The sequence below is a fragment of the Nomascus leucogenys genome, chromosome 13 (genome assembly GCF_006542625.1).
Source record: "Nomascus leucogenys isolate Asia chromosome 13, Asia_NLE_v1, whole genome shotgun sequence".
NCBI lineage: Eukaryota > Metazoa > Chordata > Mammalia > Primates > Hylobatidae > Nomascus > Nomascus leucogenys.
The window spans coordinates 14,209,687-14,236,579 of record NC_044393.1 but is presented as its reverse complement, the minus strand read 5'-3'; the positions used below and the strand labels follow the sequence as shown (position 1 = coordinate 14,236,579).

The following is a 26,893-nucleotide window of genomic DNA, read 5'->3' as shown; positions in this document are numbered from 1 at the left end:
AGCCTGGGCAACAAGAATGAAACTCCGTCTCAAAAAAAAAAAAAAAAAAAAAGAATCCACACATTCTCCATACACAGATTCTTAGGCTCCTTTCTGTCCCCCAGAGTGGTTTGCTTGCCCCCCCTTATCCAGTCATCTCTCAGCATCTGTGGAGGATCAGCTCTAGGACTCTCCACGTATAGAAAATTTGTAGGTGCTCAAGTTCCTTATACAAAACGGTGCAGTTTGCCAGGCGCAGTGGCTCACACCTGCAATCCCAGCACTTTGGGAGGCCAAGGTGGGCAGATCACCCGAGGTCAGGAGTTTGAGACCAGCCTGGCCAACATGGTGAAACCTCTTCTCTACTAAAAATACAAAAAATTAGCCAGGTGTGGTGGTGCGTTCCTGTAGCCCAGCTACTCAGGAGGCTGAGGCAGGAGAATCACATAAACCTGGGAGGCAGAGGTTGCAGTGAGCCAAGATTGCACTATTGCACGCCAGCCTGGGTGACAAGGGCAAAACTCTGTCCCAAAAAAAGGGGGGGGGGGCAGTGCAGTGGGCCCTCAATAGCCACAGGTTCCACATCTGCCAACCCTATCCCTGGATGTCAGTGATGGTCCACACGTTTTTAGCTCTGGTACTGTGAAGGGGACTTTACGTGGCTTATTTTCACTCACCCTCCTAACAGTTCTGTGAGTGGGTACTATTAGTCCCACTGTACAGAAGCGGAAACTGAAGCTCTGACAGGGGACTTAATGTGGCTCCAGGTCACCCAGCTAATAATGAGGCTGCCAGAGCGAAGGGACCTGTGGTATTTTTTCTGAAGCCTCTGGGAGGCTTCAGGTATTCATTTATTTTCCTTTTTCTTAAACCCTCTAATGCTCTAGGCCCCAGGGCCTTGCAGGCATTGTGAGATCTGAGTTGGGGATCACACGGCAGTGCTTTCTGTTCTGTTCTCTCCCTCTCTAGGCATCATGGCCATCCTGTTCTCAGGCATCGTGATGTCCCACTATACGCACCATAACCTCTCCCCAGTCACCCAGATCCTCATGCAGCAGACCCTCCGCACCGTGGCCTTCTTGTGTGGTGAGTTCTGCTTCTGTGTGGCCGTGCGCAGGCCCACCCAGAGCTGATCTTTCTTCTTCATCCTGTTCTAGAAGTCAGTTGAGACTTTCCCTGGCAGCAGGGCAGCAGCTCCTCAGAGCCAGATCCCTCACTCCCTTATATTTTGTTTGTTCCTCTGGCTTTGAAATTTTGTAAAGTAAACCAAACACCTAATAAATGAACATCTGGCACCTACAATTTAAAGACCAAAAATAGTGAGAACCAATTATGAACATTTGATACATGCATTTTTAATGTATTAATGTGAGATTTCCAAAAATGTATTCCTCAGAAATAATATTAATGATGGTTTGATGAAAATGGCTTCATAGTCAAGCAAGGCATGGGGCTCACACCTGTAATCCCAACTGCTTGGGAGGCTGAGAGGATTACTTGAGCCCAGGAGTTCAAGGCTGCAGTGGGCTATGATCTTAAAAAAAAAAAAAAAAATAGAAAAAGATAAAGCTTTTGTAGTCAAACAAGAGTTTAGGAAATCCTGGTTAAATAAAATGTAACATTTATGAATTGCCAGACTTTTCAGCAAATATGCATTGTCAAATCCTTAACGGGGGATATAGTTATAGAATTTTCCAAACTTGTCCACAGAATCCTTTGTTCACAAGAGCAGCCTGAGGGACATCACTCGGGGACAGTTTGCAGTAGAGGTGTCACTTATTGGGCTGGGATAAACCACAATGGCTTTGTCTTTAAGCAGTTTGTTCGAGTTCTTGTTCCCCCATGCTCAGACATACCCACGTATCTCCCCACCAACTTTATACTTGGAAGTGGTTGGAGTCGGGGAACAACTCTCACCATATCCCTTTAAGCTGGCCCCCAAGTGGCTCTGCCCTAGCTGTCATCAAAATCACCCCTGGCATTTTGGGGGACTTGTCTCTTTTTTTTTTTTTTGAGACGGAGTCTCGCTCTGTCACCCAGGCTGGAGTGCAGTGGCACGATCTCGGCTCACTGCAAGCTCCGCCTCCCGGGTTCACGCCATTCTCCTGCCTCAGCCTCTCCGAGTAGCTGGGACTACAGGCGCCCGCCACCACGCCTGGTTAATTTTTTGTATTTTTAGTAGAGACGAGGTTTCACCGTGGTCTCGATTTCCTGACCTCGTGATCCGCCCGCCTCGGCCTCCCAAAGTGCTGGGATTACAAGCGTGAGCCACTGCGCCCGGCCTAGCAAATGTTAAGTTTGATAATACCCACTTCTGGCCTTGGTGTGTGGAAAACAGGCCTACTGGAATATTTTCTGGAGAGTCATTTTCCTCATCTGTCTGAATTTAAAAGGCACGTGCTCTTTGGCCCAACAGTTCAACCATGTGGAATTTAGCCTGTACTGGGGTGTTTGTTGAACCTCTCAGAAATAGAAACAGTCTAAATATCCATCCATAGAGGATTGGTCATTAGAAAAATTGTCGAATTTTGACAATTTGTCCAATGTGACAGAAAAACCGTCAAATTTCTCTGCAAATAAACAGTATCCCGCCCAGGGAAGATGATAAACACAATTCTGCCTGTTTGCTGAACACTTTCATTAGTAAGGGTCCCAAGTGTGGCAAAGTGGCAGAAATTCAGAGCAAATGGATACCGTGCTGTATCCAGATCCTGGAGTTGATGCTGCCAGGGAAAAGCATCCACTAGATCTGAATGTCTTCTAAATGTGCTCATTTGGAAAGATCACACAAATATTAGATAAGAAAAAAATTTCAAAGAGAGGAGGGTGGGTAAACTCTCCAGCTTGTGGACTTGTTTTAAACTTGGGTATCATTCAAAGAAAAAACATTGTTAGAATGTAAAACAGCCTTGCTGTTTATGATCAACTATTTTAAAATACAGTTTTAGGCCAGGCGTGGTGGCTTACACTTGTAATCCCAGCACTTTGGGAGGCCAAGGTGTGCGGATCACAATGTCAGGAGTTCAAGACCAGCCTGGCCAACACAGTGAAACTCCGTCTCTACTAAAAAAAAAAAAAAAAAAAAAATAGCTGGGTGTGGTGGCAAGTGCCTGTAATCCCAGCTGCTTGGGAAGCTGAGGCAGGAGAATCACTTGAACCCAGGAAGCAGATGTTGCAGTGAGCCAAGATCATGCCACTGCACTTCAGCCTGGGAGACACAGTGAGACTCTGTCTCTAAAAAAAATAATAATACACAGTTTTAATCTCTTTAGTCATTATGCTATTCTGAGGGACATCACAGTTTAAGCAGAAAGCCTAGTGTGGAAATTTATAAGGTGCTTTTTCTTAAAATGTACAAGTTTGTGTGACAGAGAGTAAATATTGGGCTCTTTTTGGCTTGCAGAGTGGAGCCAAGAGTTAGCAATGAGTCTTACTCTGCAAATCCTGCTGGGTGTGAGCGGTGTTCTGAACCTTGTGGCAATGTTAAATATATTAAGCTAATCATGTGGAAGTTAACCAGAGGCCCCTTCACATTTGTCATGTGGCGTCTGCAGTCATTTGCTCTGAATTTTTGCCACTTTGCAACGGTGGGGACCCTTGCTAATGACAGTGTTCAGCAGATTGACAGATTCATGTGTTTATCATTTTCCCTGGGTGGGATCGTGTTTATTTGCAGAAGTATTTGACAGTTGACTTATTACATTAAGAGATTTCTGAATACCAGGGACGTGTAGCTTATGTAATAGAAAAGAATGAGAGAATTTAAGCACAAGTTTGACCAAATATTGGCTGCAGGATTTTCAAGAAAATAAGGAAAGTGTTGTATTGGATTCTGACTGTGAATGTTTGCTTGCTTAACAATTTAGTACCATATTGGAATGAAATAATTGAGGCTGAATAATCCATTGTTTGGTTTGTTTCAGAAACATGTGTGTTTGCATTTCTTGGCCTGTCCATTTTTAGTTTTCCTCACAAGTTTGAAATTTCCTTTGTCATCTGGTGCATAGTAAGTATTTTCCTTGTTTTTTTATTTAATTACTTATTTGTAGACCAATAAACACATGTTCTGGATTCATTTATGTAACTGTTAACTGTTCAGAGTCAACAGCTACATAGACACTCTTTTGTTTAAAGTTTCTTTTGTTAAAAAACAAAATCACAAACATACAGTAAGGGGGCAGGGGTAGAATTAAGTGAATAAATATCCCCAGAAAGGACTTTTGCTTGTTTTTTAAGATTTTTAATGGCCTTGAATATTATGGTCTTTAAATAAAAGTACAGGTTTATAGATTTTTGTGTGAGGAGGTAAAAGCAGATTTCAAAATTGAATATGTAATTGATCATAACCACATAAAAATATTATACACAGAAAAAAGAAAATATGTAAAGAAAATATAGCCACATGTTCACAGTGGTTATAGACCTGGGATTTCTTTCTCTTTTCTACTTTTTCTGGATAATTTATTATGTACTTCTTACTGCAGTTTTCTTCAAATTTGTCTATTTGTCTGTTTATAAGATATTCTTCCTGCAACCTGGGTACTTCCACCTCTTAGTCAGCAAGAGCTCATTGCTCTTGGTCACTGTTATTTGTCCTCCAAACTCAGGTTTCAGGGCAAGAGAAAAGCAGCAAAAGCCCTTTTCAGAAAATTTAATAGCCTAGGCCGGGCGCAGTGGCTCATGCCTGTAATCTCAGCACTTTGGGAGGCCGAGGCTGGCAGATCATGAGGTCAGGAGTTTGAGACCAGCCCAGCCAACGTGGTGAAACCCCGTCTCTACTAAAAATACAAAATTAGCCAGGCGTGGTGGTACGCACCTGTAATTCCAGCTACTCGGGAGGCTGAGGCAGGAGAATCACTTGAACCCGAGAGGTGGAGGTTGCAGTGCAGTGAGCCGAGATCACGCCATTTGCACCCCAGCCTGGGCAAAAAGAGCGAAACTCCGTCTCAAAAAAAAAAGTATAATAGCCTTTAGTGTGGCCACTGGGTAGAAAGGGACACATTTGATCAAACCTGAAACACAAGTGTAGGCATGGAAGATTGGATTTCAGTGGGCGAAACAGGGAGGTGACTATTTCAGCCACAGGTTGGGAGGAAAATGAGAGGATTCCCTGGGGTGACAACTCAGTTTTCTCTAAGCAGTTAGGCCCAGGCTGGTCCTGCAGCTAGTGGAGATGGCCTATTCAGATGGGTTACAGTTCCTGCCCTGTAAACTCAGCTTAGTGGTCAAGAGCATGGGCTTTGGGGTCTGAACCAGATTTGAGGCTTGGATCCATTACTTCTTGGCTTGTCAACTTGGACCAATTACTTCATCTCTCTATACCTCAGTTTCCTTGTCTATAAACTGGAGACAACAATACCTACTTTGTAAGACCTTTGCAAGGATTTGAATTTAGCAAGATAATGCATGTAAAATGATTAGCATGTTGTCTGGCATAGAAATGTTTGATGATGGGAAACATTTACTCTTGGTCAGGCACGGTGGCTCACGCCTATAATCCCAGCACTTTGGGAGGCTGAGGCGGGTGGATCACTTGAGGTCAGCAGTTTGAGACCAGCCTGGCCAACTTGGCGAAACCCCGTCTCTACTAAAAATACAAAAATTAGCCGGGCATGGTAGCACACGCCTGTAATCCCAGCTACTAGGGAGGCTGAGGCAGGACAATTGCTTGAACCTGGGGGGCAGAGGTTGCAGTGAGCCAAGATCGCACCACAGCACTCCATCTCAAAAAAAGAAAAAAAAATACTCTCAAATTCATGCTTGTTAAAAGAATAAATGTAAAGCCTAAAGAATGTACTGTATATGTCTATATCATCCTTTTCAAGTAGTTATGGTGAGAACCAAGATGAAGAAAATGAAAGTAAAGTAATAAATGTCCTAAGAATCCACTTAGATAAGATTTAAACTTTAGGCTGGGTGCAGTGGCTCACACCTGTAATCCTAGCACCTTGGGAGGCAAAGGCAGAAGGATTGCTTGAGACCAGGAGTTTGAGACCAGCCTGGGCAACATAGCAAGACCTCATCTTTAACTAAAAAATTTAAAAAATTAGCCAGGCATGGTGGTGCATGCCTGTAGTTCTAGCTACTTGGGAGGTTAAGGTGGGAGGATCACTTGAGCCCAGGAGGTTGAGGTTGCATTGAGCCACAATCCCGCCACTGCACTCCAGCATGGGAGACAGAGCAAGACTTTGTCTCAAAAAAAAAAAAAAAAAAAAAAAAGATGTAAACTTTACATAAAGCTGTACTTTGCCAAGACTAACATGCCTTTGGAGACGGAGAGGAACCAAAATCCACAGCAAGCAGCTGGCAGGCTAAGCCGGGGCATGTGGCCTCCTGGTAGACCCTACCTCTGCGTTCCTCTTGCTCAGAGAGCAGTGTTTCCATGCATGGGTAGGTCCTTCATAGCTGCCCTCCTTTCCCTGAGGGAGAGGCAGAAACACCTTGTCTGTCCCCCTAGGGCTGGTATGATCAATGCAGGCCTGTCCCAAGGCAGGGCGCCTTTGGAGTCAGGTTGCCCTTAAACTAATCTGTGAATACTTCTGTACAGCCTCTTGGCATTCAGTTTTGTTCTGCTGCCATTACTAAAGCCCTTCCTGATACCTCGTCAGTCCTCTCTTTTCTGGCTACTGAGAAAGGTAACGTACAAAGCTTCATCCTTTCCTAGATGCATAGAATCCCGTGGCTGTGGCAGCACGCCCATGCTGGGTCTCTGATGAGCACGGTGTTGCTCATGTCTTTTATGGCTGAGGGGAATACTGCATTTGTAGTGGATGTGTTACACAGTCTGCATTAGCTTCATTCAGGAAGCTTCAGCTTGAAGAGCCAGATGTTTACACCTAAGACTTAGTTTGTTGCTATCAACAGGTGCTTGTACTATTTGGCAGAGCGGTAAACATTTTCCCTCTTTCCTACCTCCTGAATTTCTTCCGGGATCATAAAATCACACCAAAGATGATGTTCATCATGTGGTTTAGTGGTAAGTCAAATCTTGGACAAATAGGGTGGGGAAATACCTGTTAAAAGCACGCCCCATAGAGGGAGAGCTGTGGTTCTCTGCTAGCGCCCTTGGCAAAGCCACAAGTAATCAATACTCCCGTTTAATGGTACCCACTGCAACCAAGATGGTGCCCCTCACCATGGTGCTATGAAGTGGGCGAGGCTTGGTTGGAAGAGGGCAAAGGACATGTCCAGGGTCACGTGACCACTGGAGGCAGAGCCGGGATTTCTGCCATTCTCCTGGACAGTACAGTGCAGTCCGGGATGCAGCTGGGCGTGGTTCAGCGCCTCCCTGTGGGTTTTCTAGGCTGAAGTAATAATGGACTCAAGGTAGAAAAGGTGAAAGTTGAAACTGTTTCATACTTTATGTTAGTTTTGGATATTTTTCCTTTTAGTCACAAAGTTCTGGTAGTTTAATTTGAATGTTTCAGTTGCTATTTAATCACTTTTTAAAGGATGGAAATGATTTCATAAATCTTTGCTTCTAAAGAACTGGATCCATAGGCATCCTTAAATTTATTTTTGAGCAATGCATACTGTTCTTTATGCTTTCTTGCTTAAATATTATAATTAAAGTATTTTCCGTGTGGGTTGGGTTATAGCAACACACTTTATAATGTTCTCTATCCAAAGGCATATCTGCAAGTTTGTCTCAGATTTCTTTCAAAAGGCCATGTTTAAAAATGTATATGCTGCATATATATGTACATATGTGTATATATATGTATACATTTATATATGGTGAGAAAAACTCATTTTTTTCCTAATCTCTTTTGCCAATGAGGCAAACTACTTTGTAAAGTGGTGGCAGAAATGTGTCAGCGGTTTCTAAAGTGATGTGAGCTATTTGGGAAGGGGGGCATGAGGATAAGAGAGCGTTACGGGCAAGGTTGGAGTGTATTTGAAATGGCGGGGGCTGTCGGCTCCTGTTCTCTCCCAGGCTCTCCGGGCTCTTGCTCCGTGGGTTTCCATCCAGGCTTTCCTGGGTCCTCAACGAGGGGCACTGAACAAGCCTCTGCTACCGGCCCCTCCCATCATCATTTAAGCAATCAGAGCTTCTCCTTCCCACAAAACACCAGCATCTTCAGCCAGAGTTCCTCCTCACGTCCCCCGCAGCTGCGTCCGCGCCTCTTTCACCATGGCCAGACCCCTGCGAGTGAACCGTGCTCGCTGCACTTCTTCACCGCCTGTCCATGGGGCTGGAATGGGCCTTGGCAGGTCATCAGTGACCTCCTGCAGCCAGACCTGGAGGGGAGGCGTCTGCCCCCGTCCTAGCCCACCTCCTTCCCACTGCCCCTGCCTTCTGACGAGGACCACTTCACCCTCTTCCCCGGCCTCCGGGCCATGCTCCTCCTTTCTCTTCTTTGACGTCTCCTTGGGCTCGTCCCCCTTCACTGACCCCTCAAATAGTGGCTTCTTCAGGACTTGGCCCCAGCCTTGCTTCTGTTCATGCTGCACTTCACTGAGTGCGCTCACCTGTCCACTGGCCTTCACTTCCACCTAGTCCCAAAGCTGCTCCCGCAAACCCAGACCTCCCTCTGGGATCCGTACTCCTGTTTCCAGCTGCCTGTTTGGATGCCGTGGAGATGTTGCCATCCCTATGCCTTTGCATCCCCCTTGCCCAAGAAATCCTACTTTGAATTGCCCCATGGCCTGGCTAGCTGATACTAAGCACTTGCTGGGTACACACCCTGTTAAAGCACATTACATGTCTCATGTCACTGAATCCTCTGGCCCGTGACAGGTTTAGAGAGGCTGAGAGTCCCTTGTCCTCACCATGTCTCTGTATTATGTGCCCTTTGCTCTTGCCCTGCCGTCTCCCCATCTGGGTCTGGCCTGCAGCAGTCTGGCTGTCCTACCCCAGGGTGATGTGAGCCTCCCCACCTTCCTGTCTGGGGCAGGTCTTGGTGCTGTCTGCACCCTGCCCCCCCTCCCCCCCCCCCTGCCATCTCTTCCAGGTACCATTTCACAGCCTCATTTGCTGTGTCTCCTCCCAGCTGCTCTAGGAGCTCCCCAAGGGTGGGGCTAGGACTGCCTGTCCCCGCCGTACGGCGCCAAAGAAGCCAGGAAGCTTCTAACAGAGGAACGTGCTGTTTCCTAGCTCAGTCCATGCCCCTCAGTTGTGCCCTAGTAGCCTCACAGAGGACCAGCCAGCCTGTCATTACCACCTAAGCAGCCCACAGCCCCGTCAGTGCCACCAGGGGCCTCCACAGGGGCAGCATCTCGAGATAGGAGGGGTACTGGACACATTGCATCCTGTGCTGTTGTGGGTATTAGTTGAGTGGCCCTGGGCGGGCCATGCTGCTTTTGGCCTCTATCCCTCATCTGTGTGTTGTGGACAAGAGTAGCACTGCTCGGTGAGGATTCCTGTGAAGATCCAGTGATGCTCTGCACGCTGAGCACCTGCACAGGCCTGGCGCACACACAGGGAGGGCTCAGCCCACAGCAGCTGTCCTGCAGTTTCCAAGACACAAGCATCAGGCTTGCTAAGTCCTCCCACACCCGCACCTGGGGCTCTGTAGCTGGGGCAGGCCACCTCATTTGATCTGCCCACGTGGGCATGGAGGTGAGTCTGTGGTCCCCACATCTCTGCCACCTGCTCTTTACACCCCAAAGCCTCACAGGGTGAGCACACACTCTTCAGCAGGGCCATTAGAATAGTCAGCTGGTCGCAGTGCTGGGCTGGCTGGATTTCCAGGGAAGCCAGCCCATGAAGCTGCTGCCTCTTCACTGTGTTCTCTCACGCTGTTTGCTGTCACCCAGGCCTGCGGGGAGCCATCCCCTACGCCCTGAGCCTGCACCTGGACCTGGAGCCCATGGAGAAGCGGCAGCTTATCGGCACCACCACCATCGTCATCGTGCTCTTCACCATCCTGCTGCTGGGCGGCAGCACCATGCCCCTCATTCGCCTCATGGACATTGAGGATGCCAGAGCGCGCCGCAGGAACAAGAAGGACGTCAACCTCAGCAAGACGGAGAAGATGGTCAGTACCACGTGCCTGCGGGGGTGGGGCAGGGGGCTGGCCTGCTGCACAGCTAGTGGTCCCCACTGTCAGGAAATGGGGACATGAGCCTTGCTTTGAGGACGCCCAGCACCTCCACACACGTCACACACGCACACACACTGGTCATCCCTCCTGAGAAGGAGGTGACAGAACTTGAGTTCTGAAGCATGGCTCTTGGGGTAGGGGTGTCTGGCGGCTTTGTGACCTGCCGCAGCCAGGGAGGCTGTGGGCGACCCCATCTGCTCCCTCTCTGAAGCTCCATGGGGCACCACAGGAGTCTGGACCTGTGCCACTCTCCCAGCAGTGCCTCTGCCCTGCCAGCAGCTGAGACACCTGTCAGGGCCCAGGTTTGAGGGTTTCAAAATCCTGTCATTCCCCAGTATGGTTTTACTAAAAACCACCTGTTGGGGGCCTGAGGAGGGGAGGACGGCTTGCGGTGGCTGTGAGGGCCGTGAGAGGGGCAGATATGGTGTGGGGCTGGAGGTACCCAGGCCCCAGCTGTAGAGAGAGCTGAGGTTCTGCAGCCTGCCCACCTCTTCTTCCTACAAGCCACCGCCCCTGCCACCAGGCTGCCTTCCTGCCCTGTCTTCACCCTCAGGACCTCTGTGCGAAGCTAGGCCCTCTGACCAAAGCAGAGGCTGCTGTAGGCTCCAGCCCAGAGCATCCTCTGCCGATCACCATGCATTTCTGGACGTGCATCTCTTTCTAGTTCCCATATTCTAGGCCTCAGTAACTTTAATCAGTCATCAGAGGCCTAGGAGTCCTCACATGGCTAACACTGGAGTCAGGGCTGGCAAGACCATGGCCTCCAGTCTCCATGCTGGGCCCCTCACCCAGTGCAGTGCTGCTGGGAGGAAACTTCCAGATGGCCGTAAGGCCTGGCTCTGCAGAACTTCCATCACTCTAAAAGGCCCTTTGCCCCCACCCCCTATCTACCAACTTTTTTGTTTTTCACAAAAGCTCTAGCTTAGGCCTTTCTGGATATCAGAATCGGTGGGGGGGCTTGCTACACACAGGCTGCTGGGTCTCACACCAGCATCTCATAGGTCTGGCATGGGGTCCGAAAGAATTTGTGTTGCTTCTTATTTTTGAGACAGGGTCTCACTCTGTTGCGCAGGCTGAAGTGCAGTGGCGTGATCGTGGCCCACTGCAGCCCAGACCTCTTGGGCTCAAGCGATCCTCCCACCTCAGCCTCTGGAGTAGTTGGGACTCCAGACAGGCGTGACCCCACCCAGCTAATTTTTTCTTATTTTTAGTAGAGATGGGGTCTCACCATGTGGCCCAGGCTAAGAATTTGCATTTCTAACAAGTTGCCAGGTGGTGCTGCTGCAGCTGATCCTGTGAACACACTTGGCGAAGCACAGCACTAGCAGAAACAGGACAGCTCCTTTGAGGATGAACCGCTGAGTTTCTGGAATGTTTTCTGTGGCAGTCAGTGTGCTTGCGTTTTCCTTGGATTATCTCAGATTGTCCCAATAGCCTGCCAGAAACTGGTGCTTTCATTATGCCCATTTTGCAGATAAGAATGCTGAGGCACCAAGAGAATCAGACAGCTGTGGGCACAGACTCCCGAGCCTGCCCTCTTTACCACCACACTGATCAGCAGTCCTCAAAATGGGGTCCCCAGACTAGCAGCATCACTGGAAACCTGTTAAATCTGCAGACTCCCAAGCCCATTCAGACCTACTGAATTAGCACCTCTGCAGGTGGCTTCGGTGGGCTCAGTATTTTGTGGTTTCACAGGCCCCCCAGGTAGATTCTAATACAGACCAGTGTTTGACAACCACTGCTTCACAGCATCTAAATGCCCTCCCCTCCCCCGCCATCCTCTCCCCTCCCTGCACCTGTCCCCCCTCCCCCTCCCCGCCACCTGCAGTGAAGCTGCAGAGCACACTTCACTGTGGCCCCACCGAGGCTCCTCCAGCAGAGTGGGTACTGCACTCAGAGCCTCTGCTTTGCTCCTACCTGTGACCCGAGTCCCGCCTCTTCACTTCCGTCCCTCCCCCCACATGGGGTCCTTTTCTCGTCCCTCCCCAATTCCTACAGGATGTGTCCCTCTCCCCTCTCCTCTCCTGACTTGATTGGCAAAAGCCTGTCCACGGTGGAGTCCTAGCTAAGAGAGCCACAGGCAAAGAGACAAAAAGCCTCCCTGTGCGATTTGCTGCTAATGAAAAGCCCAGAACAGCAGTTCCGGTCCTGGTTGCATGATAGAATCACCCAAAAAGCTCGAAAAGCTTAAAGACCAAGCCCCAGCCCGGCCCAGTCCTTCTGTTTTAGCTGTCCTAGGTGGGGTCCTGGGCATCCATTGTGCCCTGACGGACCTTCCTGCCTTCTCCCCGCGGGCTCCTAGGAGGCCGTCTGCTGCCCACCATCACCCTGCACTGATGGTCAAGTGGAGTTAGGGTTGGGGACACTGGCGGCCTGGGTGGTGTGGGGGCTTCTAGGAGGTGCCCCCCGATGGTGCCAGCTGGTGGCCGTTGGGCCGCCTTTCCTCCCTGCTCAGGGCAACACTGTGGAGTCGGAGCACCTGTCGGAGCTCACGGAGGAGGAGTACGAGGCCCACTACATCAGGCGGCAGGACCTTAAAGGCTTCATGTGGCTGGACGCCAAGTACCTGAACCCCTTCTTCACTCGGAGGCTGACACAGGAGGTGGGATACCGGCCAGGCCACACTTTCTGGGGGTCCCTTGCCTGCCTCCTTCAGGACCTGCGGTGGCCCAGGGTAGGGTGGAGGAAGAGTGGGGAGGCAGGAAGGCTCACGTGGGCCCGCCAGGCCACCGCCTCCCGATCTGGAGGCTGGACGTGCTTGTGGAACTCGGCATCTGCTGTTTTTCCTTCGCTGCCACATTTAGTGTGAGGTTAATAATAGACTTGTTAACACAGTTTGGTTTTCCTGGATGATAGACTCGGGGTATCGATCAGCTACTGAATCGGAGCTGAGGAATTTCAGACATACCAGGGCCTCAGGCTGTGGCCCAAGTCTGCCCCCAGCTCTGGGCTCTGGTTCTGTCCCTCAGGGCACTGCTGGCCTCTCTAGTTGGAGGCCTTGGGTGGGGGTGGGACTCTTCCCGCTGCTGCCCGCTTTGTTTCTGAGCAGGCCCATTTTCCACCCTCCGGCAGCCCTGATAGCTGCTGGTGTGTGCTCTCTTCCAGGAGCCAGGCAGCTCCAGTGACCGTGACCATGACCGCTTCCTTCTCCAGCATCCCGTGCAGTGGATGCAGCTGTCTCCCTGACAGCTGAGGAGATGGAGGCCCAAGGGGGTGCAGTAACCCCGCAAGGTCACAGCCAATACGGGCATAATTGGGAGCAGAGCTAAGTGTGTCTGACTCCAGAGACCACATTTTCAACCTCAAGCCATGCTACCTCCTCCTTTCTGAAGGACACCTCCTGTGACCTCCACAATCCCAGCTCAGTTTGTTCAATTGAAACTGAAGTTGCCTGTGGCCATCACCCTGCCTCCCACTTCTTCCCTAGACACCCCACACAAAGCACCCAGCAGCCTCCCCTCCCTTCCTTGGCCCTGCCCCTGACGCCCTGACGGCTTGGTTGTCTCTCCACCCAGGACCTGCACCACGGGCGCATCCAGATGAAAACTCTCACCAACAAGTGGTACGAGGAGGTACGCCAGGGTCCCTCTGGCTCCGAGGACGACGAGCAGGAGCTGCTCTGACGCCAGGTGCCAAGGCTTCAGGCAGGCAAGCCCAGGATGGGCGTTTGCTGCCCACAGACACCCAGCAGGGGCCTCGCAGAGGTGTGTGCATCCAGCAGCCCCTTCAAGACATAAGAGGGTGGGGCGAGGTACTGGCTGCAGTCACCTGAGTCCAGAACTTGCCAGGCCTCTGGAGCCAGGCGACTTCTTGGGAAACTGTCATCTCCCCACTCCTCCCTGAGCCAGCCTCCGCTCAGTGTGACTCCTCAGCCTACAGAGGGGAGGGAGCATGGGGCCAGGTGGCAGTCATCTGTGAAGCTGGGGTGTCTACCCCGCCCCCACCCGGAGGAGCTCTGCCGCCCCCTGCCTAGAGGAACACCATCTACAGTTGTGCCATTCCCCAGCCACTGCCTTCATGCTGCCCCCGCCGGACTGGCAGAGCCAGGGGTCAGCCGCCTGCCTTTGAGTCATCAAGATGCCTCCGCAGCCACAATTCTGACCTAAGTGGCAGGGCCCAGAAATCTTGAAAACCTCCCGCTGCCCTTTGTGATACTTCCTGTGTTCCCTCAGAAACGGAGTGACCTTTTTTCCTTTACCTGATTGGCACTTCGCAGCCTGTCTCCCTGGGTAGCAGGTGGCTGCTGCCCTTCTCTGGGCATGTTCTGAATGTTTACACTGGTACCTTCTGGTATCTTCTTTAGAGCCTCCTGCAAGCTGCAATGCTAGGCTTTTATCTTGTGAGGTCAGAGCGCCCTCTAGAGGGAAAAGCTAGAGGCACAGGGTTCCTGCCGGCCCACAACGGCTGTCTTGATTTGCATTTTACAGCAAAGTGCTGAGAGCCTCTAATCGCCTCCTGCCATCTGATCTCCCTCCCCACCATTCCCGTACTCGGTTCTTTTGTCTAATCGGAGGCCACTGTGCCGAGGCCCTGCGGTGTCGGCTCACTGCTGCCATCTTTGCTGCTAATCAGGGTTCCATCCTCTTTCCCCTCTCCCAGTTCCCTACCACGTTGGATCCCATTCATCACCCATGCTAGGGTCCCCAAAGCACTGGGGCAGGGTCCAGAGCAGCAGCACCCAGTGCTCCCACCTCCCACTCTGACCTGGGGCCCCAGCACCCTGGAGCGGACGCTCCACGCACACACACCCCAGCCCTGCCCCAGGGGCCTGGCCCCCTCAGCCATCTCAGGGCGAGGAGCTGCCAGTCATGTCCAGATGGAATGGAGTCACTGACTCCCATCCTCTCCTCATCTCCCCTTTGACAAGCCTCAAACTGCTCAGCTCATCAAAGGGCCATTGCCAACTTCCGGATGTGGTTCTGGGTCCCAGGGAGCCTTGGAACCTGGCACCCTGGGGTGGTTTAATTCATCATGTGCATTCCTGCTTCTCTAGGGACACAGTGGCCTGCATGGGCCAGCATGGACCCTGGGCTGATCATGTGCATTCCTGCTTCTCTGGGGACACAGTGGGCCCGCATGGACCCTGGGCTGGAGCAAGTGCATCTCCATCTCTTCCACCTCAGGCGGTGTGGCTCCAGATGTCAGGAGGGACTGACCTCAGGACCTTCCAGGTTCCTCTGTGCCAGGAATGAGAGGCCAGGCCTTATCCTACCACCTCGCCTTGACCCTGAAGTCAGAGCAGGCCAGCCGGGCAGGAAGCACGCTGTTTACTTTTTGCATGAAAAGTAAATTTGTACTTGATAGAGCTAAAATATGATCTTTTTTAATTCCTCAACCCCATAATTTGAGCCATTGCCTTGCTTAATTTTGGTCTCCACCATTTCCTTTTAGTGGAGAAGAGAGGAAGTCAGAGGGTGGGGACCTTTGCCTGCCCCTGGGCGAGTGGGGGCAGGGATCTGAGACCAGATTGTTCTCCTGCCCCTGCCAGAACTCACTCTCCTCTGAAGTTTAGGGTCCCATCTCCCAGATGTAAGTTGCTTTGCAAACTCAGTTGTTTGCCAGGATTTCTTTCTTTCCTAATCTTAAATTCACAGATAAAGCAATGAAAAGAGTGAGATCCCATTTCCGTCTGCCCCCTCGTCACCAGGTCTGATAGCCCCAGCCACATCACACCTGGCCTCACACTTTCAGCTGAGACTTGAAAACGATGCTGTGGCGGAAGAGCATGTGGGGCTTGGTGGAGGGGCCCCAGGATTTGTTGGGGCACCTTCCCCAGGAGGTACCAGCACCTGCCTCGATCTCCTGTGAGCCTCTTCTGCCCCGTCGGCCAGGTGAGGTCAGCAGCCTGGGAGAGTGCCCCCAAGAGATGAGGGCACCCCGTGTTCCTTGGCAATCTTGGCTCGCCTTGGTAACAAAAGGCCATAGAAGTCTGTTTTTCTGGGTCAATTTTTTTGCCTGAGAATAACAAATTGCTGCTGTCTACCTTTAGCACACCCAATAATTCTATTTGGGGCAGTGAATGCGTAGAAGATACAAAAATACGCAGCTTAACTGTATCTTCCTGCATGTGTATTTATTTTCTTCTGGGTCTAGGCCATGGTACAGGAGAACTGTGGCGTGTAGGAGGAATACTTCAGCATGAGTGAAGGCTGGAGCCAGGGAGCGATGGAGGAAGCCAGCCCTTTAGCCAGGAGCCCCTCCACCACAGGCGCTGCCGTGTGGAACAAGTTCTTGGAATAAATCCCATGCTTTCTGCAGCCTGTAGTTCTTATGACCCCTCGGAACAACCACCCCCTGTGGCTTGTGTGAGGTCTTGCAGGGAAAGGGGCTGGCTTCTAGGTCCCCGAGATAAGTTTGCAGGTGGATGGGCCAGGGCCAGGCTAAGGGTGGCTCAGTTCCATCATCTGGAGGTCAGACACTCTGTCCAGAGGCAGAACTGAAGCCCTCTCGGCCCCTACCCTAAGCCAGCCACCCCTCTTCACAGTGGGTGGGTGGGCTGGGCTGGGCCAGCCAGGCTGGCTGGCATGAGGCCAAGGGGCAGGCCTGAGCACCAGAGTCGCCCAGGTTAGCCCACAGGATTCCTTTGTATGCTCTGGAATGCTGAAAGATGGGTGACTGGGGACCCTTCTTAAAACCCTTGGCAAAGGTGCTATCGGCAAGGCTTGGCCTCATGAAGTCCCGGGTCCATGTTCCCGCAGGGCGCACATGCTTGGAGAGTCCTCAACAGGGTGGCTGAGGCCAGGCCACTTCTGCTGCGGATGGGGCAGGCTGGGGTGTGGGTGTGGCCTGGGGTGGCTCAGGGCTGGAACTGCTGCCTGATTCCTGTGTGGGGAGAAGCTCAGTGGCCGTTTGCTGCCACTGACAAGGATTTCACATGCAGAAGAGAAAAGGCCCCCCTCCGCCCCCCGCATTCCCTGCCGAGTGAGTGCCAGTGTTTGCTGCCCTTGCTGGGGGCGGGTAGGAAACCCTGAGCTTCCTGATGCGGAGTCATGAAGCAGAGTCCTCGGGAAGGCGTCTCCAGAGCCCCGGGTCCTCTATCTAACACCCTCCGTCTCACGGGCTCCATCTCACAGTCAAGATAAAGGCCTCAAGAGAATAAAGAGCCAGCTCCCTTCCATTTAGGCTTCTGCCATTTCCCAAACAGTTCTCCAACAGTTAGACATTGAGGGGCTTCACTGTTATCTGGCATGTAACAGAAGGAGGAAAACTAACACACACCCCCTGCCCCATCCCATCCCCTCTCCCGAGCCATTTTCTTGCTGTGGCCTCTGGTGCCTTGGAGTTGGTCTCCCTGGCTGCTCTGTGGGGGCTTCACTGGCTTTGGGGTGAGTGCAAAGTCCTGGTGAGCAGTGGGCCTGTGACTGGGGGAAGATGCGCATCCGTGGTCAAAAGTCACCTGCCAGCCCTGCGGAGCCAGAGCCTCAGGCTGGGATGGGGAGGCCTCCCTACTTCCACCTGGATGGTGGGCATGGCCTGGCTTATACCAAAGGCTTTGACGGTTTCTCCAAGTAGGGATCTGCAAGTCTTGAATTGTCCTCAAGATGACGAAGCTTGAATTGTCCTCAAGATGGATGTGCATCTTACATTCCTTTTCATCATTTCCTTTGTAAAAATGAAGAGTGCTGGGTTTTTGTTTTAAGAAGCATTATGAAGGCCAGGCTTACTCATTTTTCCCTCCCAAGTGAGCTGCAAGAGGCCCGTTAGGCCCCTGTTTCCTGAGCAGTGATGTGCTGCTCTTCTTGATGGGGCTTTGGGCTGGGAGGGGAAGGCGGGTCAGAGATGGGGGACCTGTGGCTGCCATGTGGGAGGCCCTGCGTCATCTCGTTGGACTCTTTAAGGGAGTCAGGAATAGATGTGTGAACAGTCGTGTCACTGGATGCCTATTTGGAAATAAAGTGTATGCTGCTGAATCGGAGCCAGTGTCTGTGTTCACGTTCAGGTGGCTTTGCAGATGCACAGGTCACACCTCCTAGACTGGGCTCTGTGGCACACCGCTACCCAGCCCCTGGGCCAGTGGCAGCCATGTCACCAGGAAGTACAGGGCTTAGAAGCAGGGCTGGGTCCGGCTGGCCTGCGTCTGGTTCCCACGTTTGGCCCTCAGTGAGGAGCATGTGAGGCTCAGCCCCCAGCCAGGCTCAGCTTCTCCTCACGATGCTGGGAGCCCTTCCTCCCTGGGCTCGCTGGCTGTTCGCCCAGGCTGCAGGGCTGCCTGACCTCCTGCTCAGGGCTTATAGATCAGTCCCCCACAGGCCTTTGCCTGATGGTGAAATGGGGAACTTCTGTCACTGAACCTGCCCTGCCGCAGGAGTGGGGGCATCCATAGCCTCTGATCGGAGGTGGTGGCATGTGGGGCAAGAAGGGTCATGAGTTTGTCTATACCCCCACGTACTTCCAAAGGCATCCAAGCTGCTGAAGGTAACAGGCACGAACCAAAAGCGCATGTGATGTAAAATGAAACCAGTCAGGAGAAGCTGTCCTGGCCCCGGCCAGGGGGCAAGAGCTGAGTTTCCTGGTTCCTTCCCACCCTGTGCTTCAGCCCACCCCAGGGGAGACTCCTGAGGCCACAGTGGGCTCCCATGGCTTTTGGTGGAAACCCAGATTCAGAGAACTATTTCTCCACCATAATAAAAACTGCAAGTATGATGACAAGTGGTAGCTGACACTTGGCCTCAGTGTCAGGGAGGCACCACGAGAGTGATAAGGACTCTGGCTAACAGCAGAATTTTCCAGGCCAGCCCTGCCTGCGAGGGTGGCTGGGAAGTGGAGCTGCGCTGTGCTGAGCAGAGTGTCAGCTGGGACGGAATGGAGTGCTGGCAGCAAAGGTGGGGGGTGGTCCTGAGTGGGCACCTCGTTCCCACAGAGGGAACAGGGTATGTTTCATTTGTATTTCAACCTTCTCAACTCCCTAGAAAAAGCTCTCAGGGTAGAGGGGAGCAATCGAGGCAAGAAATATTTTCCTTAGAGGCTAGAAAGCTAGCAGGGGGTTGGAAGGTCACGCACAAAGTTGAGGGTCCTGTAACCCCCGCTTATTATTCCACAGGGCACTAGGGGAATGAAGCTGGCCTGGAGTGGGGCCCCACTGCCTCTTGGAGGCAACCCCCTACCCCAAGCAAGGGACAACACAGCCCTCTGGCTCTAGCCACAGAAGATGTGAGACATGAAGGGCAGTGGGGGTCAGGGGCCAGGGGCCAGTACAGTCATCTCAAGGCCCTAGGTGACAGTAAGTGCCCCGTAAATGAGGGTCCTCTGTGAATATTTATGGACCTGCAGGAGAGCAGGCAGGCATCAGCCACACTCCCCCTGCCTGGGGAGGCCGCCTGGCAGACCTGGGGGATCTTAGCATCAGTTAGGACCAGCCTGGTGCTGGGGACAGAAGGAACCACTGCGCATACAGGTAGCTGCCAGCTAACACCCTGATGTAAATGGGGAAGAAAATAAGTCTTTGCTTGCAGAAAAAAAAAGGGCACAAAAATGTAGTTGGTTCATTTTGTGGCGAAGATGAGCCATACGCTCCTATCTGCTGGTGGGAGGGCAGCTGGCTCACACTCTCCAGAGGACACTGTGGTGACAGCTCTCCAAAGCCTGAAAAGGGCCCAGCAGTTCCACTCATGGGGCAAAAGGAAAGTGCATGAAAATTGCACTCCAAGAATGGTCATCCCGGCAATATCTGAATAAGGAAAAATGGAAAACAACTTCTTTGTCCATGAATGGGGGATTGGTGAAATAAATGATGATAGAATATTTACCAACAATTCAAGATTCTAAGGATGTGGAAAAACGTTTAGAATGTTATCAGACCAGCATTTTACCACCTTTAGAGAGAGAGAAACATTTCACCCTCTCCTTAAATGCTGTTTGAGATTTCAAAATGACTAAAAATGAAAGTAGAAATTTTAGTACATCCTTTTATAAAAATACACATACTGGTACTCCAGCACGCACCCATTCATCCCTAATATGGAAGACCTGGTGGTTCCTTTCAACCACCACTTCTTCCCTGGGCCCTGTTGTCTTTGCTAAGAGAACCCATGTGGTTCGTGTAATGGGTGACTGTATGCTTCAAGGGGAAACAGCCAGTTCTCAGTTCAGGTTGTTCCTGGTCATTCCCTCTACTTGTCTGAGATTGGCTGAGGAATGGGTCTATGACCTTATTTGGCAGGAGAATGAAGCGATCAAAAAAAAAAAAAAAAAAAAAAAAAAACGAAGTCTCGCTCTGTCGCCCAGGCCGGAGTGCAGTGGCACAATCTCAGCTCGTGGCCACTGCAATCTTCGCCTCGTGGGTTCAAGCGATTCTCCTGTCTCAGCCTCCTCAGTAGCTGGGATTACAGGCGCCTGTCACCACGACCAGCTGCTTTTTGTATTTTTAGTAGTGATGGGGTTTTGCCCTATTGGCCAGGCTGGTCTCAAACTCCTGACCCCAGGTGATCCGCCCACCTCGGCCTCCCAAAGTGCTGGGATTACAGGTGTGAGCCACCGCACCTGGCCTGAAGCAATCTTTTGAGGAATTTCTAAAACTTTCCTTACTCTCAAAAAGACACTCAAGGAAGGGACATGTTCACTTCCCATTGTCTGACCTTTGCCTCCCATTACTTGAGGATGTAATGCCTGCACCTGCTGCAGCCATTTGGAGACCAGGAGGGAACACCTTGCCACCATGCTGAGGATGGCAGAGCAGAAAGACAGAAGGCTTGTGTGTTGTTAATGACACTGCTGGAGCAGTGAATTAACCAGTCCTAGAACTGACCTCCCTCTGGATCTCATTACGTGGGGCAATACATGTTCTGTATCTGCCATTTCTGGTTGGGTATTTTGTTACAACCAAAATAATGCTGTTACAACTTCATGAACTGAGAAAAGGAGATTTCAGAACCATGTCAATAGATGGTGCCTCTATAAATTAAATTAGCAGTATGTGCATATAGGAAAAAAATCTTAAAGGATAGACATAGAGTTTTAACTTAACTTTGGTTCTCTCCAAGTGGAAGGATTATAGGTAACTTTTTTGTTTTTGAGATGGAGTTTCGCTCTTGTTGCCCAGGCTAGAGTGCAGTGGCACGATCTTGGCTCACTGCAACCTCCACCTCCCGGGTTCAAGAGATTCTCCTGCCTCAGCCTCCCAAGTAGCTGGGACTACAGGCCCCTGCCACCACGCCTGGCTAATTTTGTATTTTCAGTAGAGATGGAGTTTCACCATGTTGTTCAGGCTGGTCTTAAACTCCTGACCTCAAGTGATCCACCTACCTCGGCCTCCCAAAGTGCTGGGATTATAAGCATGAGCCACCGCATCTGGCCGACTATAGGTAACTTTTAAAATCTTGCTGTTTGCATATATTTTCTATTTCTCTCATAAAGAATATTTATTAATTCAATAATAAGGAACACACATGTTCTTTGACCAGAACTAGAGGGGCAGTGCATTAGATGGAGTGACTTGAAGGCCCCTAGGGAAACAGGTGAGGGTTCAAACTGATGCAGTCACCATGGAGAGGCCTGCGGCCCTTCCACCCACGATTCCTCTCCTAGCCCTGGGGCAAAGATTGGCAAATTACTGCCTGTGGCCCAAATCCAGCCTGCCTCCTGTGTCTGTACTACCTAAGAGCTAAAAATGGTTTTAACATTTTTTAAAGGTTGGGGAAAAAAACAGAAGAATGAGGCCAGGTGTGGTGGCTCACACCTGCAATCCCAACACTTTGGGAGGCCAAGGTGGGAAGACTGCTTGAGCCCAGGAGTTTGAGACCAGCCTGGGCAACATAGGGAGACCCTGTCTCTCTATATATAATTAAAAAAAACTAGCCAGCATGTTGGTGTACACCTGTGGTCCCAGTTACTCAGAAGGCTGAGGCAGGAGGACCACCTGAACCCAGGAGGTCAAGGCTAAAGTGAGCTGTGATCGTGCCACTGCACTGTAGCCTGGGTGATAGAATGAGACCCCGTCTCAAGAAAAAAAAAAATCATAGATTTTCAAGAAGTTGAAAAAAAAATAGTACAGAAAGGTCCGATGTACTCTTCCCCCCGTTATCCCCAGTGGTAACATCTTGCACAACTACAGAATAGTTTCACAACCAAGAAACTGGCATTGCCACAGTCCACAGATATTGTTCCAACTTCATTAGTTTTACAGGCACTCGTGTGTGTGTGTTTAGTTCTATGCAATTTTATATCGTGTAGATTCGCATAACCACCATCACAGGGAGGTTTCCTTTTATAGAAGTATTCCAGCTGCGAAACAAAGAAGAAATCATTGAGTTGGAATATCTCTATTTTGTAACTTCCAGTGAAATAATGGATCTAAGTGGGAAGTAACAGCCTTAATAGCTGCTAATTCCCCAAAGGGAGAGAACTCGACATAATATGCCTCCTGATGAGAGAATACGCATCAAGTATTCTTACCACAGAGATCAGACCCAAATCCAAGCAAACCCCAACAGCCAACTACCATGCAATACATGCACACATTCAACACCCTTTCACGATCAAAACACTCAACCAGCTAGGAATAGAGGGAAACTACCACAACACAATACAGGCCATCTAGGATAACAGCTGACAGTATACTTAATGGTGAATGACTGGAAGCTTATCCTCTAAGATCAGGAACAAGGCAAGGATGTCTGCATTCACCACTTCAATTCAACGTAGTACTGGAAGTTCTAGCCAGAGCAATTAAGCAAGAAAACCAAAGAAAAGATACCCCGGTTGGTAAGGAAGAAGTTAAAATTATCTCATGGATGACATGATCTTATATGTGGACAACCCTGAAGATTCCACAAGAAAAAAACTGTTCAAACTAATAAATAAATTCAGCAAAGTTGCAGGATACAAAGTCAATACACACAAGTCAGCTGCATTTCTATAAACAGTGGACAATCAGAAAAGGAAATTAAGAAAAAATCCCATTTATAATAGCATCAAAAAGAATTAAATAGGAATAAATTTAACCAAGCAGCAAGAAAGACTTGTACACTGAACACTATAAAACTTGCTGAAAGAAATTTTAAAAGACACAAATAGGGCCAGGCATGGTGTCTCACGCCTGTAATCCCAGCACTTTGGGAGGCCAAGGCCTCCCAAATCACTTGAGGCCAGAATTCAAGACCAGCCTGGGCAACACAGTGAAACCCTGTTTCTACAAAAAAAATTTAAGAATTAGCCATGCGTGGCACATGCCTGTGGTGCCAGTTACTTGGGAGGTTGAGGTGGGAGGATCTCTTGAGCCAAGAGTTCAAGGCTGCAATGAGCCATGACTGCACCACTGCACTCCAGCCTGGGTGATAGAGTGAGAACCTGTCTCAAAAAAACAACAACAAAAAAATCTATACTGCCCAAACTGGATCTACAGATTCAATGCAATCCCTATAAATGGCATTTTTTACAGAAATAGAAAAAACCATCCTAAAATTCATATGGGATCTCAAGGGACCCTGAATAGCCAAAACAATCTTAAAAAAGAACAAAGGTGGAGGCATTACACTTCATGATTTCAAAGTATATTACAGAGCTACAGTAATCAAACTAGTATGGTACTGGCATGAAAACAGGTATACACTCATAGACCAATGGAATGGAATAGAGAGCCCAAAAATAAACCCTCACATATATGGTCAAATGATGTTCAACAAGAGTACCAAAACCACTCAATGGGGAAAGGACTGTCTCTTCACTAGATAGTGTTGGGAAAACTGGACATTCATAAGGAAAAGAATGAAGTTAGACCCCTACCTTATTCTGTATACAAAAATCACCTCAACATAGATAAAAAACCTAAATGTATGACCCAAAACTATAAAGACAACTTAAGGGGAAACTTCATGACATTGAATTTGGCAATGATTTCTTAGATATTATACCAAAAGCATAGGCAGTAAAAGCAAAAATAGACAAATGGGATTACATCAAACTTTTTTTTTTTTTTTTTTTTGAGACAGAGTCTCGCTTTGTTATTCAGGCTGGAATGCACTGGCGCAATCTTGGCTCACTGCAGTCTTTGCCTTCTGGGTTCAAGCAATTCTCTTGCCTCAGCCTCCTGAGTAGCTGGGATTACAGGCATGCACCACCACACCCGGCTAATTTTTGTATTTTTAGTAGAGATGGGGTTTCACCATGTTGGCCAGGCTGGCCTCAAACTCCTGACCTCAGGTGATCTGCCCGCCTCAGCCTCCCAAAGTGCTAAGATTACAGGTGTGAGCCATCACGCCCAGCCGACTACATCAAACTTTTAAACTTTTGCACATCAAAAGAAATAACAGTATGAAAAAGATAACCTATGGAATGGGAGAAAATATTTGCAAATCATGTATCTGATAAGGGATCAATATCCAGACTATATAAAGAACTGCAAATAAAAAACAAAAAATTTACCCAATTAAAAAGTGGGCAAAGGGCTGGGCACAGTGGCTCATGCCTGTAGTCCCAGCACTTTAGGAGACCAAGACAGGAGCTAATTTGAGCCCAGGAGTTCGAGACAAGCCTGGGCAACATAGAGAGATCCCGTCTCTGTTTTTAAAATAACAAAAATTAAAAGTGAGCAAAAGACTTGAATAGACATTTCTCCAAAGAAGATATATATGCCAAAAAGCATATGAAAAGATGCTCAACATCACTAATCATTAGAGAAATATGAATCAAAACAATAAGATATCATCTCATTCCATTAGGAAGGCTGCTATAAAAACAAACCAACCCCAGAAAATAACAAGTGTTAGCAAAGACGTGGAGAAATGGGGATTCTTGTACTGTGGGTGGGAATATAAAATGGTACCGCTGGCCAGGCGTGGTGGCTCATGCTTGTAATCCCAGCACTTTGGGAGGCCGAGGCAGGTGGATCGCTTGAGTCCAGGAGTTTGAGACCAGCCTGTGCAATATGATGAAACCCCGTCTCTACTAAAAATACAAAAAAATTAGCCGGGCGTGGTGGCGTGCCTCTGTCATCCCAGCTACTCCGGAGACTGAGGTTGGGAGGATCACCTGAGCCTGGGAGGTCGAGGCTGCAGTGAGCTAAGATCATGCCAACTGTATTTTAGCCTGGGTAATCGGAGTCAGACTCTATCTCAAAAAAATAAAATATATTAAGTTCAGGGGTACAATAAGAAAATTAATTAAAATATAAATAAAAATGATAAAATGGGTACAGCTGCTATGGAAACAGTATGGAGACTCCTCAAAACATTAAAAATAGAACGCCGTATAGTCCTGCAGTTCCACTTGAACCGCCTCCTCCTCCTCACATAGGACCTGAAATGTGTTACCAGTGGAGATTCGCATGTCTGAAAACCTGGACCTACTCTCATCCCTTAAGCTCATCCCTGCCTTAAGTGATTTCCACTCATCCCTCGTTTATGAAGCTGCAGCCTTGAATCATACCAATAAGAAGTATTTATTTTTCTACTTTTGCACAATATGTGCAAATAAACAGTAGGAAATTGGAGATAAACAGAGAGAACAACTACTCCCAGTGCTAAAACAACAAGCAGGCTGAAATAAACATTTAGGCTCTGGCAAACTCTAAAGGACAAACAATCCAGTTTCCTCAACAAACACGTCGCAAGAAAAAAGTTAATGTGATGGTAATACTGTCTCAGCCTGTTCAGGCTGCAAAATACCACAGACTGGGTAGCTTTTATGCAACAAAAATTTATTTCTCTTAGTTCTGGAGGCTAAGAAGTCCAAGATTAAGGCACTGGTAGATTCAGTGTCTGGCAAGGGCCCAATTCCTGGTTCACAGACAGTCAGCTCACTGGGTCTTCCTGTGCTGGGAGAACTCCATTCTCTTCAGCCCCTTGTAAGGGCACCCATCTCATTCATGAAGGCCCCACCCACATGACCTAATCACCTCCTAAAGTGCCCTCCTAATACCAGCACACTGGGGGGACTAGGTTTCAACGTTTGTTTTTTCTTGGGGGGGACATATGCAGTCCGTAGCAGGTATCATGTTTTAAAAGCCCTCGTCTTTTAGATAAACACTGAAAAAATTCACAAATGAGACAGATGTCTAGAATTTGCTTCAGAAGAGTTTGGGAGCAGGAAAGTGGATGGCCAGGGTAGAGACAAAACCAGATTGGCCACAAGTTGGTAACTAACTGTTCAGTTGCTGAAGCTGGGATTCATTATACTAGTATCACTTTTTGCTTTTTTTATTTTTTTATTTTTTATTTTTTTGAGACAGAGTCTCACTCTGCTGCCCAGGCTGGACTGCAGTGGTGCCATCACAGCTCAGTGAAGCCTGGAACATCTGGGCTCAAGTGATCCTCCCACCTTAGCCTCCCAAGTAGCTGGGGACCAAAGGCATGTGCCACCATCCCAGCTAATTTTTTTAATGGGGTCTCACTATGTTGCCCAGATTAGGCTTCACGTCTTTTGTAAACAAAAAGGTTTTAAAAATAGACAAATCAGGCCGGGCGCGGTGGCTCACACCTGTAATCCCAGCACTTTGGGAGGCCGAGGTGGGTAGATCACGAGGTCAGGAGATCGAGACCATCCTGGCTAACACGGTGAAACCCCGTCTCTACTAAAAATACAAAAAATTAGCCAGGCGTGGTGGCGGGCGCCTGTAGTCCCAGCTACTCAGGAGGCTGAGGCAGGAGAATGGTGTGAACCTGGGAGGCAGAGCTTGCAGTGAGCCGAGATTGCGCCACTGCACTCCAGCATGGGTGACAGAGTGAGACTCCATCTCAAAAAAAAAAAAAAAAAAAAAATAGACAAATTGGGGGGAAAGTGGCTTAAGTGAGGTAACAGTTTATTTTTCATATAACAGACCCAGAGGCAGGCAGCACGGGCAGGCCATGGGGGCAGCTTCCAGAGCATCAGGACCAGCTGCTGTAGCTGCTGCCCACCCTTTCCTCGCTTGGCCCCCTCAGCTTCATAGAGCA

At 49.5% G+C, this 26,893-nt stretch overlaps 1 protein-coding gene across 4 annotated transcripts in view; it reads left to right on the top strand.

The window, feature by feature from the left end:
* SLC9A8 (solute carrier family 9 member A8) overlaps positions 1–17,943 on the top strand; it is a 77,309-nt gene extending 59,366 nt beyond the window's left edge. For 2 of the 4 annotated variants that reach the window (XM_003252921.2, XM_004090081.2), the window contains exons 11-16: positions 949–1,065; positions 3,903–3,985; positions 6,844–6,955; positions 9,739–9,959; positions 12,484–12,630; positions 13,544–17,943. In XM_003252921.2, coding sequence (XP_003252969.1) covers positions 949–1,065; positions 3,903–3,985; positions 6,844–6,955; positions 9,739–9,959; positions 12,484–12,630; positions 13,544–13,651 — 788 coding nt within the window. In that variant the 3' untranslated portion in view covers positions 13,652–17,943. Of the gene's footprint in view, positions 1–948; positions 1,066–3,902; positions 3,986–6,843; positions 6,956–9,738; positions 9,960–12,483 lie in introns of all 4 variants that reach the window. The other 2 variants (XM_030825239.1, XM_030825240.1) reach the window with 1 other exon arrangement.
* Positions 17,944–26,893: the final 8,950 nt, after the last annotated feature.